This window comes from Gopherus evgoodei, chromosome 10 (assembly GCF_007399415.2).
Source record: "Gopherus evgoodei ecotype Sinaloan lineage chromosome 10, rGopEvg1_v1.p, whole genome shotgun sequence".
Taxonomy (NCBI): Eukaryota; Metazoa; Chordata; order Testudines; family Testudinidae; genus Gopherus; species Gopherus evgoodei.
Genome location: NC_044331.1, coordinates 18989278 through 19006106, shown reverse-complemented (window position 1 = coordinate 19006106; position 16829 = coordinate 18989278). Strand labels below are relative to the sequence as shown.

The following is a 16829-nucleotide window of genomic DNA, read 5'->3' as shown; positions in this document are numbered from 1 at the left end:
TCAGGGAATTTTGTTGAGGACATTTAACACCTGAGGTGAGGTGCCTGTTGTATACCAGTCATATAGGGAGACATAGATCTGAAGAGCTTCATGACATTTAACACCATGTGTTATTGAATAGAAAGATATAGTGAATGACTACAAGGACCCGTGTGTTCAGATGCAGAACCACTTTCTTTGTTAACAGAAGAACAAACCATAAAGCTACAGTTTGAACAGGACTGAATCCAATATGTGTAGCTGCCACTGCTATGCTGTAGGGCAGTGTTTCCCAAACTTGGGACGCCACTTGCGCAGGGAAAGCCCCTAGCAGGCCGGGACGGTTTGTTTACCTGTTGCATCTGCAGGTCCAGGCGATCGCAGCTCCCACTGGTTGTGGTTCGCTGCTCCAGGCCAATGGGAGCTGCTGAAAGCAGTGGCCAGTACGTTCCTCGGCCCCATGCTGCTTCCAGCAGCCCCCATTGGCCTGGAGCAGCAAACCGCGGCCAGTGGGAGCCACGATCAGCTGGACCTGCGGACGCAGCAGGTAAACAAACCGGCCTGGCCCACCAGGGGCTTTCCCTACACAAGCGGTGTCCCAAGTTTGGGAAACACTGACCTAGGGCAGCGTTTCTCAAATGCAGCCACCAAGGGTTTTTCATGCAGCCACAGCCTCGTGGGCAGTGATTGGAGTGGGAAGGTGGAAAAGCATTCACCCCTCCCCAGGGCCACCAGTAGGCATTGAGCCCTGCCCCTCTGGAGCCACAAACACCAGAGGAGCCAGCAGCCAGTGTGAGCTCCCCCCTTTCCCAGGGGAAGTGGGGCTTGGGTTTCCAGCTTCTGCCCTAGGGCGTTGGATGGCAGGCTCTGGCCAGGGGGCTTCAGGTTCCAGCCACAGGGCTTCATGCTCCATCCTCCAGTCACAGGGCTTCGAGCTCTGGCCCCGGGCTCACTCTCCTGCCATCACTCATGGTCCCCACTGTCATCCTACCCACCTTTCCATTCAGTGCTTAATTTATCCCCCAGCTTGCCAGGGCAGAGTAAGTCTGCTGTGAAAAGCGATATTAACAAACCTACAAATATCAGTTTTCACAGGAGCAGACCTACTTGCTAGCAAGTCTAAAAAAACAAACAAAAAACCCAGCAACCAAACAACCAAAAGAAACAACAAAAAAAAAGACAGGAACATACAGAACACATTATTTTGGTTCTGTTCCATTTATGCCCAGTAAAGAATAGAGACACTGTACATTATTTTTATTGAGTCTGAAAAAACCCTACATAAATAAATTATGATTTACATGTATCTGTGCATATTTGTTTTTCCTAAAGTTAATTAAGTATTTTAGGAAAAATTGTCAGAGCAGTCATCAGCAAGAGTTGGTGGCTGCAGTCTAAGGCCACCAAAATTTTTCTCATCAGACCTTCAGCTCTAGGGCCCTGATCCAAAGCCCATTGAAGTCAATAGACAGATGTCCAGGCCCTAGACCTACACAACAGAGAAGCACCAGAAGAAATGGACAGAGAATTTATGCATCTATTTCATCCCATTGCTTTCAGCCCACACAGGTAAGTGAATGGGGCTCATTTGATCTGATACTTCTCCTACAAAGCTATTGAAATCTCTTTAATTTTAAGAAGAATGTATTTTGCAGAACCTATAAACATAAACATTAGACATTAAAGCCAGAGGGAAGAAGACAGGAGAACCAACCAAATATAGGATTTCTCGCTCTAAAATTCACATGACAAGGTTAAGTGTAGTGCTCCTGGGCCTGTGAGGATTTGCAAAGTGCTCCCTGCAATGCATTGTTATTAACATTATGGGGGTTGTCTTGGAAAGCTATCCAGGCTTTTTGTAATTTCCTATAACTAAGATCTTTACTCCCTGAGAAGGCTGCACAGCTGTACTACTCTGATAAGTGCTAAGTAACAAAATCAAAATGCACCTTTGAGGCATCTGTATTGGGCTGTGGTAGAGCTCGTGTAGTAGTCTTCTAAAGGCAAATTTCAATGCTGCTAATTGAAACCCAATTTGGCTGGGTGGTTTGCAGATGGTTCCTCATGAAGCATGTATACATTTTTCCTCTATTAATCCTATATTTGAAGTATACTTGGTCCACAACCATGGGCTAAACCCAATCTCCTGCCTTCGCTTTCAAAGATCAGATATATGCATCTACCATTTCCATATGTTATTTTTTGCATATGCTTACATAGTGGTCTAATTTGTGTAGCTGATATGCTCAAAGAGGCTCTGGGTTGTAATGACTATTATAGGAAGGATATTTCACATTGCTTGTAATTTTTAATATTTATTTACAAGCCCCTAGTATTCAGCAAAGTACTTTTTAGGAGTGAAAAAATAGATATGCACACACATTCCTCTGCATATCATAGATACGGCCAAACCCAGGCTGAACTGAAGTCAACAACAAAGCTCCAAAAGCAGCAAAGAGTCCTGCGGCACCTTATAGACTAACAGATGTTTTGGAGCATGAGCTTTCGTGGGTGAATACCCACTTCGTCAGATGCATCTGACGAAGTGGGTATTCACCCACGAAAGCTCATGCTCCAAAACGTCTGTTAGTCTATAAGGTGCCGCAGGACTCTGCTCCAAAACGTCTGTTAGTCTATAAGGTGCCGCAGGACTCTGCTGCTTTTACAGATCCAGACTAACACGGCTACCCCTCTGATACTTAAAGCTCCAGTGGACTTCACCAGGATCAGTATTTAGGTTAGAAAGAATACAGGATGTCTGTTATGACATTTTTGTTTCCAAATGAGGAGAGAAAGGGGAACTCATAATGAAGTTATTGGTTCTCAGGTCTTGTAACAAATAAAAATAAAGCTAAGAGATACACCACTGTATATATTAAAATATATTCTTTTTTAGTCCATTGTCTTCAGCACAGACATGCCTTTAGAAGACAGAACATTAAAAGTGCTTGGAATACATGTGAATAGAATAATGTTAAGCTTTATAAAACAACTGTCACCATTGACGTGTGTTAAAATGGAGAATTTCATCCTCAACAGGAGAGAAATACCATAATGAATAAAATGTAGTGTGGAAATCCTTGCACCTTTTCTATTTGACATTTCCTAAGTTATGGGGTTTGGGTTTCAGTGAATGAGGCTAGTTTAGGCTAATTGTATAATTTTAATTTTGTGATGGGGCCTATTTAGGGGTAACTGTTAGAGCCCTGCACGGATACAAAATTTGTATTCGCTTCCCATTCACAAAAATGATCCGTAGATATCTGCATCCATATCTGAGGATGAGGATATCCATGGATATAAAGCTGATATCCAGAGACTTGCAGGAATCTAGATACAAAATTTGTATCTGCATCTGATCTGCAATCTGCAAAATGGTCCAGGGATATCTGCATGCATGCAGATATCCAAGGATATAAAAAGTGGATGTCCACAGATTTCCAGGGCTCTACTAATTGTGTGATTTTAAATTTTTGATTATAGGAGCTTAGAAAATCTAATATTTCAATAAATTTTGCTAAGAATTCAGAATTACTGAAGAATGGAAAAGATGTGTGTTTCATTTTGCTATCCTATCTATGACTCACTTGTGATTTTGTTGATTGTTTAGAAACTGCAGGATAGAATTTGATTAGCTATATGACAGGGTTATGGACAATTTCAAGTGTAGTGGTTTATGTATAGGTCATAAAAAGACACAGGACAATTTGAGAGCTTGTAACTTGTAATAAAAAGCCACATTCAACTTTATATATTGAAAACCTCTTCTTGCAAACTCATTAATTCTAGTTGGGAAGACTATGTTGGTTCAAGAATATTTTAAAAGTGAAGTAGCATTGGTGCAAATGAGATCAAATGTTGAAAGTATCAGTATGTATGCACTAAAGCTATACAGAGACATGGTTCTCCAATTGGGGTTATCCCCAAACCAATGATGCTTAGAGTCAGTAAAGACCCTGTCAGGTGAAACTGACAGATTCAGAAAAGACTATGTCAAAACAGGGGACTATTATTAACAATTGGAATATGTTTATCCAGAATAGTTCTAATTTCAAAATAGGAAGTTATTTTTGAGTCCTTGTCTGCATCTTCAAAGAGAAATTAAGAGCTTCTCTGCCTGCCACCAGGGGATGCTCTATCAGTTGTGAACATTACATGTAGCTTTTTTTGCTAGTGGGAATCCATGGAAAATTAGAACCTGAAGACAGTTCTTAAAAGTCTTCCTCTAAAGAAAGGCCTTTTCTCATACTGAGCAATAAGCACAGCTGAAGGTCCCAATCCTGCAAGCACCTACATATGGGTTTAGCTTTAAGCATGTGTGTCTGTAGGATCAGGGCCACGTAGAAAGATCTCCAGGTGCTGTTTTTTCAAGTTTAACACATACATTTAGGACCCAGTCCTGTGTACATGTATACACCTGCTTAATTTTACTGATTTCAGTGAGACTAGTCATGGTAGTAAAATTAAGAATGTAAGAGAGTTTGCAGAATCAGGGTCTTACACTTTCCTCTGCTATAGAGTACTTTATAGCCATAATTCACCAGTGGTGCAACTGTACTGGAGGTAACAATGGCAGAAGCTGCAGTGTAAATTGGTATTTTTACCACTGTGTCATCTTATGGAGCAGAAACTTACCACCATGTAGTTCTTTGCAGAGACGCACAGATGCATAAATCCAAATTAAGCTCTTATTTTCAGTATAAAAACTTCCCTGCGTTTAAATTCTTAATGACAAGATTATGCAACTGAGATAAAGGATGCTCATTATTATAAGTTCATGATAGACAGGAGATTTTTTTTTTTACTTAAACTATATATTTTTACATAAAGCAAATGTATATGATACAATAAAATCAGATAAAACCCACAAAGTTATAAGTTCATAAAGAAAAATCAATTTTAATATATAAAAAACAGCATTGACTGCTACTAGGAGAGAGTCCAAATGTTCACATTTACCATTTACCTTTGATTTTAAAAAGTACTTGTTCACAGTAGACAGAATGACGAGGTCAGAGACATTTTTACAACAAACTGTAGTAAACACTTCATCTCAATTAATCATATATGAAATCGGGATAAAAATACACATTTAAAGCATTGCAGTGTTTTCCCACAGTTGTATATCAATAGAATTGTCAGTCAATCACTAAACCTTACTTGAAACAGTAAAAACAGGTTGTGTGTTTATCTTTATTACTAAAGACTCATCATAGTTCTAAATATTTTGTTACAGTAGACCACACTAAAAACACTCCCATAATTGTTAACTACAAGGAAGGGATATATTTAAATTTGAGTTAAAAAATGATGTGCTCTATCATAAAGATGAGTTTTATAGTAGATTATGTATTTGTCACTATTAGGAAAATAAAATAAAAAAATCTACATGCTGCAAGATATATATATTTTTTTAAACTGAGCATATCTCCATTTTCAGCCCACACTAGTTGATCAATGTGCTGCACATTTAGCAGACCTGTTCACAATTCTTTTTCAGTATCAGTCTTCTTGGCTGGTATATGGCTAAAATAATTATTGCTGACCAGTGGTAAAAACAGAAAATACAACAGCAGATAGATTTTCTCTTGAGTGCCTAGGTTTTATGTGCCATCAGAATTTGTTAATTAACTAAGTGACCAGAAGGGGAAAAACAATATTTCAAAACATGCATATAAATTTTTTGGATGTATAGGTACTGCCATCTGAAAGGATTCTTAGTTTAAACAGTTTTTCAAAAACTAGTGCTAACACAAAACACTGTAGAAAGTCAAATTGTTTCAACAGCTCAAAAAATCCCAATTACATAAGCAAATATTTCTTAATCTAGCAGCATCAGTCCTGTTCCTCAGCCTGCAAGAGAACACAGGGTTTTGGGGAAACATTCTTAAAATTCTGCAATACATTCATTACTGTATATTTCACTCAAGGTATGTTGTTACTGAATACAGAGTACAATATTTAAGACATGCAAACTTTTCACATAACTGTCAAATTTATATCCTAAAAGGAATACAAAATATGGGCAAAAGCCTCAAGTTGCAAGACTCTGCAAATGTGCAATTCATTTCTGTATCAGTTAATGGTGGTTCTCGCCATTTTAAGGTAGATTTGGATCAATAGCTTGTGACTTGCTATTGCTGTGATTGACACTTATTTTAGCTGATTGTTTAACAGAGAAAGTTACATTGCGGTAGTTGTGTGTTTTACAGCCTCTACATCATGCCTATAAGAAAATTCTAGAACAGCCCTATCTACTAGGAAGCAGAGGCAAAAATAATTGCCAACACAACTAGCATAAGCAAAGCCTGGCAAGCTGGACCTAAATTTCGATGCATGATTTCTGTTGTAGCAGACTACAAATTTAGTAGCAGCTTCATTTAAATTTTTTATCTGCAGTTTTTTACTAACTGAAAATGTACTAATCAGTACAGTAACCCCCTCCCCCATATTATTTTTGTGTGTATATTAAATTCAGTTTATTTTACTCTGTCCTCACATTTAGTTTTTTGATATGCCAAAGATTTTTGTATTTTAACTCATAGCTGCATCACAGAACCAGGGGCAAAGTTGGAGGTTTTGGCAACTGAGTAGGGGGAAACTGAGACTTTGGGCCCATAAGTAGGTATGGAAGACTTTCTGGGATTGTGGGAAGATCACATTAGTTGACATTTCTGCTAAGACAGTCAGCAATGGAACAGTTAATGTTAACATTAAAATTGTCATCTTTAGAATTCAGCAATAACAACTCAGTGAGACGAATGGGGCAGTTCAGCCTCCGGAGAGCTTTTGTTTCAGGCTGTCTGCAGACTCAGGAAGACAATATGGCATCAGTTTATAAATCATTCCTGGTTTCAAGACTTTTGCAACCATAAGGGCTAGAAACAGTTTAAAGGAAAAAAGAGCTTGAATTCTGAAGCACAACTTGGTAGCCAAGGGAAAAAATCCACAGTTGTGAATCATGGAACACATAGGGCTCTGAGAATAAGTAGGCAGGTTCCACCAGTTTTCCCTGAATAGTGAAGACAGTAAAACAGTCATGAGGGCAAAAAGCCAGGAAAGCAGAGTAGATGGACAGAATGTGCACAATGAAAAGAATTACTAATAAACAATTTTACATTGCTGTGCAGTCCTCCTTCCATCCAGTAAGATTCCATAAGTGCAACTTGTGAAGCAGTGTGAAAAGGCAGACATGGTCTTACCTTGACTATCAGCCAAGAGTGTTGGGGGCAAAGGCATATTTAGGCCTCACAGACGCCTGCTGTGGATTTTAAGAGTCTGTTCTGATAACATTTAACGGTGTAAGCATAAACAGAACTGTGTATGTGTAAGAAATTGCAGAATAATCATGTTCAGTGCTGTGCATGTGTAAGAAACTGCAGAGCAATCATGTTTGTAGAATAAGAAAAGATAAAGTAACTAAAAAGCTAGAAAAGATTGGTGTGAACTAACACTAAGGCTGTACTGATGGGGGTGGAAAGATCATATGGAATGATGAGATTGTCCTGATGGGCTTCCTACTCATAACTGATCACTACTCCGTGTTTTGCCTTAATAAGTATTTGTTAAACCCATCTGCTGAGTGAGTGAACCTCAATCCAACAAAGCGACTGCTGACCAAGATCAGCTTTGGCATCAGCTGGTATTAAGCAATAAAGGAAAGAGTGTAAGGCAAGCAGCTGCCACAATACAGTACAGCAGTTAATGCTTAGGTCCTCTCTCTTCATAAATAATGGCAATATTTCACAGACACACAGCAGTGAAGAACTGTAGAAACTCTTCATATCGCCTTTAATCCACTGAGCACTAGTGGCTTTAGAAGCTTCATTCCAAATTTTAGACATGGAATCAAAAATAATTTATTTTTTTTAAACACACAGTCAAAAGGCATTACCCACGCTACATAAAACACAGCAACCCTCTATCTCCAGACTGTTTTCTGGGCATAGGAATAGCTGGAGTAAGAGGATTAAGAAAAAGAGGAAATTTTGAATAAGGAAAGTGAGAGATAAAATCTGACATCCTTACAGACAAGGCAGCTCTATTCCAGCGAACTCACGGATTCATCACTTGGCAAAGGAGATACCAATTTAAAAGGCTACAATGGCAGAAAACAAAAGAAAGACTCTTTTCCCAGGTCTCAAAGGAGGCCAATATAGCATCTTTAAACAGAGGACCATTCCTGATGATGAAATATCATTCTGAAAGTCAAGTCTACAAATCAAATGCTCCATAAACAGAAACCTAACAGGAAAGGGATCTGATGCAAATGTACTCTCCACAGGACCTCCGGAAGAGGAAATGACAGCCATTCGCACTTAGAATGCTGAGCACAAGATGCTATTAAGAAGACACTCCAAATACAAGATCAAGTGATTGAGGTAGAAGGTTTCCTGCCATTAGCTACTTTAGGGGAGAAACCTACATCCACAAACTGAACCTTTACATCTTCCAAGCTAAGAGTGAGTACAAGCTTACATGAGGAAATCCATATATGTCTCCAACGTAGACCTAGCGCAAAGTGAAAACTAACTGACATCAGATGGGTTCTGAAAATTCATGTTTGTAAACCATTATTAATAAGCAAAAACAAATCTGCAGACTGAGGCATGGAGGCTGAAATTAGTGCTTTCAGGATTGTTTGGACTCTGATCCTTCTTTGGTCACCTTGGGATCTTCCTGGAACAAATCAGAGCCCTGGAGGGGCGGGGGTACAAACATCTATTCGGTTTGAGCAGGATTCACCCCTGGAGTCAAAAACTTGTTTGACCTTCCATGGCTGTCCCCATATACAGCTCAGCAATCAAAAAGGGCCTCACTGAGATAGACAGTAACTTTGCTATTTACAGAGGGGCCTGAGTTCTGCAGATATCAAAATCAGGAGAGATGGGCCAACGCTAATGGCACAGCCCTGGTTAAAAAAAAAAATGCAGCATTAAGTAGCACTTTCTTATAAACAGCATAAAAGGGAAGGTCATGGAATCAGCAGAGATCACCATCTTAGAGACCTCACATATTTCCACTGCAACTTTATAGAATACACTATACTCAGTGGGCATAGTTGAGATATGACTAGGCCTCTGTCAAACAGACCCCATTCCCAAGATGCAAATGTCTTGAAAAAAAACATGAGGGAAGACTGCATTGTTATGATCAAGAAGTCTCTTCAAAATATCCACCTTGCACCCTAACAGTGGAAATATTTTCCAGCAGAAGGTAGCCTCCAGATTTAGGTGGCTCTGAATAAGAATCACTGGTCAGGTTCCCCATGCAGGAAGTCACCCTCACATTTCATGAAGTGTTCATTCTTCAGGAACAGTGTCACAGAATCATCCTTCCCTCAAACAAACTTGAGCATGGGGACAAAGGACTGGAAGGGATGCTTAGAAGTTGGACTGAGCTGAGAATCAGGGAGAGCAGGAGTGGCTGTGTATGTGTGAAAGGAAGCCAGAATGCAAGACTGACTGGGCAACGTATTCCTGTCTGAGGCAGGCAGGCACTGAAAGGACACCAGATAATGGGTTAAGGACCACACACAAGTCTCTCATGGTGACCAAACAGGCTTAATAGTCAAGGAGGGACCTTATGGCAGGAAGGCCACAGAGCTCTCCAGGTTGTTTAGGCAGCATGGCAGAAATGAAACTGCAGAAAACGGAGGGAAAACCTGATCCTGAAGAACAGGAAACGGCAAAACCAACTACAGCTTGAGAGACAGTTCAGCAGTTGTTACTGCAGAAATAGAGGGTTTGGATTCTCAGGGCCCAGTACCTACAGAAGCATGAAGGTGGGTGAGAGAAAGCATGAATGCTAGATCCTTAGTACTGCCTGAGAATTGCCCACAAAGAGAATACTTGGTTTCCCAAGGCCCTGCACTCACAGTTAGTTGGAGGAAGGGAAGAAAGGAGAGTTTTTTGTGCCACACCAAGTCCCTGAGGAGCTAATAAGGTTTACATATCTGGCACTGCAAGTTGAGTGATGGGCTGCAACAGAGCTTCAATTATAAAATATTTTGCAATCATATCATTTTTCATGCTAGGAACTCAATGTGCTTTACCAACATGGATTTACCCTCCCAGCAGCCCTGTGACATAGGTTCATATCAGCCACTCTTAATGAAAGAATCTGTCTGGTCAGGATCAAGATTCAAGGAAGAAATGCCTGTAGGTATCCAAGAGACAGAGGTATTAACTTCCTGTGGACTGGGAGCCTGCAACATTTATAATCTCCTCTAATTTCTAAAAGAAGAGAGTGGCAAAGGCAAGAGAAAACCAATTTGCATATTCCTTACAGGTAACAAATAGGGCCCTGAATCCCAGGACCCAGTATTTACATTTTGTTACAGGAAAAAGGGAGCGCAGAAATTAATTAGACAAGGCTGTCAATCCTGTGGAGGATGGAGGCAGCCAGAATGTCTGAGCCTGCAAATTGTGTGCTGAGCTCTTCCAGAGCCTCAACCACATAAGAACTGAATACACCTGCCAAAGAAGGAAGGAACATGAACACTGGGGTCCTGACTATAGGAGAGAGAACAGAGATTGTTCAAAGGGTATCTGCCTTGTTCCCCTGGTTGCTTGGAAGTGTGTAGCACAAGTAGCAGGTTTAGAAATAAATGCTTTTCTTTCTAGACTCTGCATCCACACCTTTCCTCTTATCCTTATTTCTTCTTTGTGAGGCCTCGTCTACATCAGAAAATTATACCGGTTTTACTTAAGTCAGTTTTAAAACTAATTTAGTTAAACCAATGTAACCCTGTGTGTGGACCCTCTTACTTCAGTTTAAGAGTGGCTTTTTTCATTTATTTTAATCTGTTTCCTAAGTGGTTTAAGCTAAACTGAAATCACTGGATGAACCCAAAATAAATCTGGATTAAACCAAAATAAGAGTTTTTGCACAGCCCTTTGCACCCATTTAACTACATACTTTTAAAAATCACACCTTAAGTTAAACCAATACAACTCTCTCATGCTGACAAGCTCTAAGACTTGCTAGTAGGGGAAAAAAGAGAAAGAAAAACAGAAGATTGAGTAAGGCTCTAAGTATGAAGGAGGTAAAAACATTAATGGGTAATAGAGTAGGGAGCCTGGCAATTTATACTGTTTGTGACGGACAACTGTTTTCCTTCCTTGCTTCCCAGCTGGTGCTGCTAACCTTGAGAGTATGACAGGAGTAGAGGAGAAGTAGGTCAGCTGCCTTTTTGATGATTCATTATTCAAAGTGAACTATATTAGATGCAAACTAAATACTGAAATAATTTGTTCAGAAAACACACTCTGTTTCCTTTGTCATTTTCAATTTTGAGTAGTCGGATCACATTATCTAACCCCACATTTTGTAACACTTGGATATTCTGCACTGGTGAAAGCTTATTTTCACATGCCTACATTCTATATTATGTTTCCAAGTACCTGCCTTTAAAAAAAAACAACAAAACACTGGTGCTATTCAACAAAGACCATCAGATGGTGAAATAGCCCAGCTTCCTACTACCAGTTGTATAAAAGGATTACAAAGCACACATACAAAAAAGGCAAGGCTAGATAGACAATACTTCAGTGATAGATGCAATCTAGAATTAAAAGAACTATTGCAGATAGAGTATCTCTCTACAGACTTCCAGCATCTGGATTATTATATCTGTGTGCAAAGGTATTCAATATACTCTTCACTTACATTATTTAAATGACCAAAACCCCCTTGATCATAGCTTTATTAAGAATTAGAAATCTAATTTGTAATATGTGAAATGAATGTTGTGACATGGCCACTCTATTCCATCCTGTTAGAACACATTAATTTCACACTTCAGTAGCCTTTGCCAGATTAAAAAAAAGAGGCAATACCATCAATGTATCGGACATAAACAGAACTTCTTGCTATAATTCGATTTGCATGGGATTTCAGAATAACTTCAGAGCAGGCTATTCTCTAACAGTTCTTTAAAAAAAATAAAATAGCCCCTGAAGGTAGTTATGGAGACAAAAGCAGAGTTAGACTGAATTCTGAACCAGTGTTGCTGTTTATGTCACCACCTGTAGTGAAGTAAGCTTGATCTTATTCTCATGGTCCTGGAATCCCGAGCATTCTCTTGCTTTACTCAGAATGTGTTTAGAGCTGCTAAATAATCAAATACAAGTTGCAATGTGTTTTTGCAATGCCTTTCTTCTTGTCATTCTAAATGGGCAATTTGGTTTCTAATGTGTCATGAGATTGGAACGTATACTTCAAAGAAAAGTATTTTGCTTTCATGCTACCTCAGCCCTGGATGTCTTTTGAACAGAAACTTGCATTTATACAAAACCATTCCCAGCGGTTCTGTGAAAAGAACTAATTTTTTTTTAGATTAACTTCTCTGAAATCACTTCAGTGGATGTTCACAGCAGTTATTAAGTTATATAGATAATTAGAGGACCTAGACCTATATGTGAAACAATAATCTATCCCTATTGCTGTATATCTGGTCCCAGGAAGAGAGTATTTTTTTTCAAAGATATAAAGATTAATTATATGAATTTAAACGCTACAGCTGAGGAGAAAGATGCTCTTGTTAAATGAGACAAGTTCTCATCAGCTGTTGTACGGTTTATTTGAAGTACAAGAGCTGAGACTGACTGCAACTTTGCAGATTATGTGCTGTATGTGCACGTACATTTACATGGTAAACCCTACATCGGAGGTCACACAAGTATAAAATCAGTTGGTTTCTTTCTGTGAATTAGGCTTTAATGATTTGTTACTAAGGATCTTAATATCTACCTAGAGGGATTCGCTACGCTTGACTGTAGCTCAACTCAGACACATTTTACCCAACTGATTTACACTTGGCAGAAGCCCTCTCTAATCTTAACTCCACTCCAGTCAACAAAAGAAATAAAATTGCATGTTGCCAGGAGTTCTGATAGTCAGGACTAGAAAATACTTGTTTTCTGTTTCTATGGTTGCAACAGCCCTTAAGAAAGTTATAAATTTCCCTGCAACAACTAACTGCATAATCATATAAGGTAGATCTAGTTCCAGATTCCTGAGACAGAATCCTCCACCTCTTCGCAAACCCACAGCAGCCATATAAATAATTTCTCTTCTCAACAGAATTCAGTAAGCAGCACAACTGGTTTGAAAAAACATAGCAAATTTTCAGCCTGTATGTACAGAAACAATGCCAACAAGTGGAACATTCTGGCCAAATTTTGTAATACATACATTTGGGATCAACAAAACACCAAAACATTCAGACCCTAGATTACAAAAATCTGTTGCCGTCTAGTTGTCAATTCCCAGTTTAGACAGTCCTTGTCGCAAGTCATGTAGTTCATCTATCTTCCCATCTAGTACGTCTAAAAAATTATTTAATTCAGTTTTAAGGCTGTTCTGTCTCTGTTTGCTCTCTTCAACATCTGTCCTTAGTGTTCTGACTTTCTCCTCCAGGTCTCTGTTCTTTTTCTCAGCAGCCTTAAAAAAAGAATAGAAAAGAAAAAACAACATGAATCTTAGAGAAGATGGATGATGTTACAATGTTACACAGACTTTAAATGTTTTGCTTTGGCTTCCTTTTAGTCTGCTGAATACAAACACCTCTGGAAGCAATTTTGACATGATGGGGCTATTTTTTTTTAATCTGACTAATGCAGGGAAGGATACAGATTAAGTGGAAAAGATGCTTTGCATTAGATTTTGTCATTTGGTTGATATCTTTAAATTCAGCTGGATTTAAATTGTGCACTGTGTATACATTGCGACAGTTGCAAAATTAGTCTCTGTGCCACAAAATTATCTATGGTGATTTAGCTTTGAAAAATAAACTTTTACAAAACATTGCCTGAGAAATAATGTTGCTTTATTAGGTTCTACTGGATTTCTTTTAAACTCTTTGGCTGAATATCTAAGCATATAGTCAGTGAATATTTTGGATAAATACTAAAGTATATAGTCAGTGAAAACAACTTAATGCTCTTCCACACTGCAGTTTGCTCCATTAATGTATTCTTTCTTTTAGAAACCTATGTTCATAGAATCATAGAATCATAGAATATCAAGGTTGGAAGGAACCTTGGGAGATCATCTAGTCCAACTCCCTGCTCAAAGCAGGACCAATCCCCAACTAAACCATCCTAGACAGGGCTTTGCCAAGCCTGACCTTAAAAACCTCTAAGGCAGGAGACTCCACCACCTCCCATTCCAGTGCTTTACCACCCTCCTAATGAAAAAGTTTTTCCTAATATCCAATCTAAACCTCCTCCACTGCAACTTGAGACCATTACTCCTTGTTCTGTCATCTGGTACTACTGAGAACAGAGTAGATCCATCCCCTTTGGAACCCTCTTTCAGGTAGTTGAAAGCAGCTATTAAATTCCCCCGCATTCTTCTCTTCTGGAGACTAAACAATTCCAGTTCCCTCAGCCTCTCGTCATAAATCATGTGCTCCAGCTCCCTAATCATTTTTTTTGCCCTCTGCTGGATTCTCCAATTTTTCCATATCCTTCTTGTAGTGTGGGGCCCAAAACTGGACACAGTACTCCACATGAGGCCTCACCAATGTCAAATAGAGAGGAAGGATCACATCCCTCGATCTGCTGGCAATGTCCCTACTTATACAGCCCCAAATGCCATTAATCTTCTTGGCAACAAGGGCGCACTGTTGACTCATATCCAGCTTCTTCTCCACTGTAACCCCTAGGTCCTTTTCTGCAGAACTGCTGCCTAGCCATTCAGTCCCTAGTCTGCAGCAGTGCATGGGATTCTTCCATCCTAAGTGCAGGACTCTGCACTTGTCCTTGTTGAACCTCGTCAGATTTCTTTTGGCCCAATCCTCTAATTTGTCTAGGTCCCTCTGTATCCTATCCCTACCCTCCAGCGTATCTACCACTCCTCCCAGTTTGGTGTCATCTGCAGACTTGCTGAGGGTGCAGTCCATGCCATTCTCCAGAACATTAATGAATATATTGAATAAAACCGGCCCCAGGACCTACCTTTAGGGCACTCTGCTTGATACCAACTGGCAACTAGACATGGAGCCACTGATTCTACTCAGTGAGCCCAACGATCTAGCCAGCTTTCTATCCACCTTATAGTCCAGTCATCCAGCTCATATTTCTTTAACTTGCCAGCAAGAATACTGTGGGAGACCATATCAAAAGCTTTGCTAAAGTCAAGGAATAACACATCCATTGCTTTCTCCTCATCAATGACTTCTTTGTTTCGGTCTTCACTGAGAAGCCTGAAGGAATGCCTAACATAGTGAATGCTTATGGGAAGGGAGTAGGTTTAGAAGATAAAAAAACAACAAGTTAAAAATAACTTAGAAAAGTTAGATGCCTGCAAGTCATCAGGGCCTGATGAATGCACGCTAGAATACTCAAGGAGCTAATAGAGGAGGTATCTGAGCCTCTAACTATTATCTTTGGAAAATCATAGGAGATGGGAGAGATTCCAGAAGACTGGAAAAGGGCAAATATAGTGCCCATCTATAAAAAGGGAAATAAAAACAACCCAGGAAACTACAGACCAGTTAGTTTAACTTCTGTGACAGGGAAGATAATGGAGCAAGTAATTAAGGAAATCATCTGCAAACACTTAGAAGGCGGTAAGGTGATAGGGAATAGCCAGCATGGATTTGTAAAGAACAAATCGCGTCAAACCAATCTGATAGCTTTCTTTGATAGGATAACGAGTCTTGTGGATAAGGGAGAAGCGGTGGACGTGGTATACCTAGACTTTAGTAAGGCATTTGATACGGTCTCGCAGGATATTCTTATCAATAAACTAGGAAAATACAATTTAAATGGGGCTACCATAAAGTGGGTGCATAACTGGCTGGATAACCGTACTCAGAGAGTAGTTATTAATGGTTTCCAATCCTGCTAAAAAGATATGAGTGGGGTTCCGCAGGGGTCTGTTTTGGGACCGGCTCTGTTCAATATCTTCATCAACGACTTAGATGTTGGCACAGAAAGTACGCTTATTAAGTTTGCAGATGATACCAAACTGGGAGGGATTGCAACTGCTTTCGAGAACGGGGTCATAATTCAAAATGATCTGGACAAATTGGAGAAATGGTCTGAGGTAAACTGGATGAAGTTTAATAAAAAGATAAATGCGAAGTGCTCCACTTAGGAAGGAACAATCAGTTTCACACATACAGAATGGGAAGAGATTGTCTAGGAAGGAGTACGGCAGAAAGGGATCTAGGGGTTATAGTGGACCACAAGCTAAATATGAGTCAACAGTGTGATGCTGTTGCAAAAAAAGCAAACGTGATTCTGGGATGCATTAACAGGTGTGTTGTGAGCAAGACATGAGAAGTCATTCTTCCGCTCTACTCTGCGCTGGTTAGGCCTCAACTGGAGTATTGTGTCCAGTTCTGGGCACCGCATTTCAAGAAAGATGTGGAGAAATTGGAGAGGGTCCAGAGAAGAGCAACAAGAATGATTAAAGGTCTTAAGAACATGACCTATGAAGGAAGGCTGAAAGAATTGGGTTTGTTTAGTTTGGAAAAGAGAAGACTGAGAGGGGACATGATAGCAGTTTTCAGGTATCTAAAAGGGTGTCATCAGGAGGAGGGAGAAAACTTGTTCACCTTAGCTCTAAGGATAGAACAAGAAGCTTAAACTGCAGCAAGGGAGATTTAGGTTGGACATTACGAAAAAGTTCCTAACTGTCAGGGTGGTTAAACACTGGAATAAATTGCTAGAGAGGTCGTGGAATCTCCATCTCTGGAGATCTTTAACGGTAGGTTAGATAAATGTCTATCAGGGATGGTCTAGACAGTATTTGGTTCTGCCATGAGAGCAGGGGACTAGACTCAATGACCTCTCAAGGTCCCTTCCAGTCCTAGAGTCTATGAATCATCCACAGAG

The 16829-nt window shown here is 39.7% G+C and overlaps 1 protein-coding gene across 2 annotated transcripts in view; it reads right to left on the bottom strand.

The window, feature by feature from the left end:
• Positions 1 to 4838: 4838 nt before the first annotated feature.
• The window catches only part of HOMER2 (homer scaffold protein 2), a 120040-nt gene continuing 108049 nt past the window's right edge, over positions 4839 to 16829 (bottom strand). For both annotated transcript variants that reach the window (XM_030578596.1, XM_030578597.1), the window contains exon 9: positions 4839 to 13425. In XM_030578596.1, the coding sequence (XP_030434456.1) occupies positions 13237 to 13425 (189 nt within the window). In that variant the 3' untranslated portion in view covers positions 4839 to 13236. The remainder of the gene's footprint in view (positions 13426 to 16829) is intronic.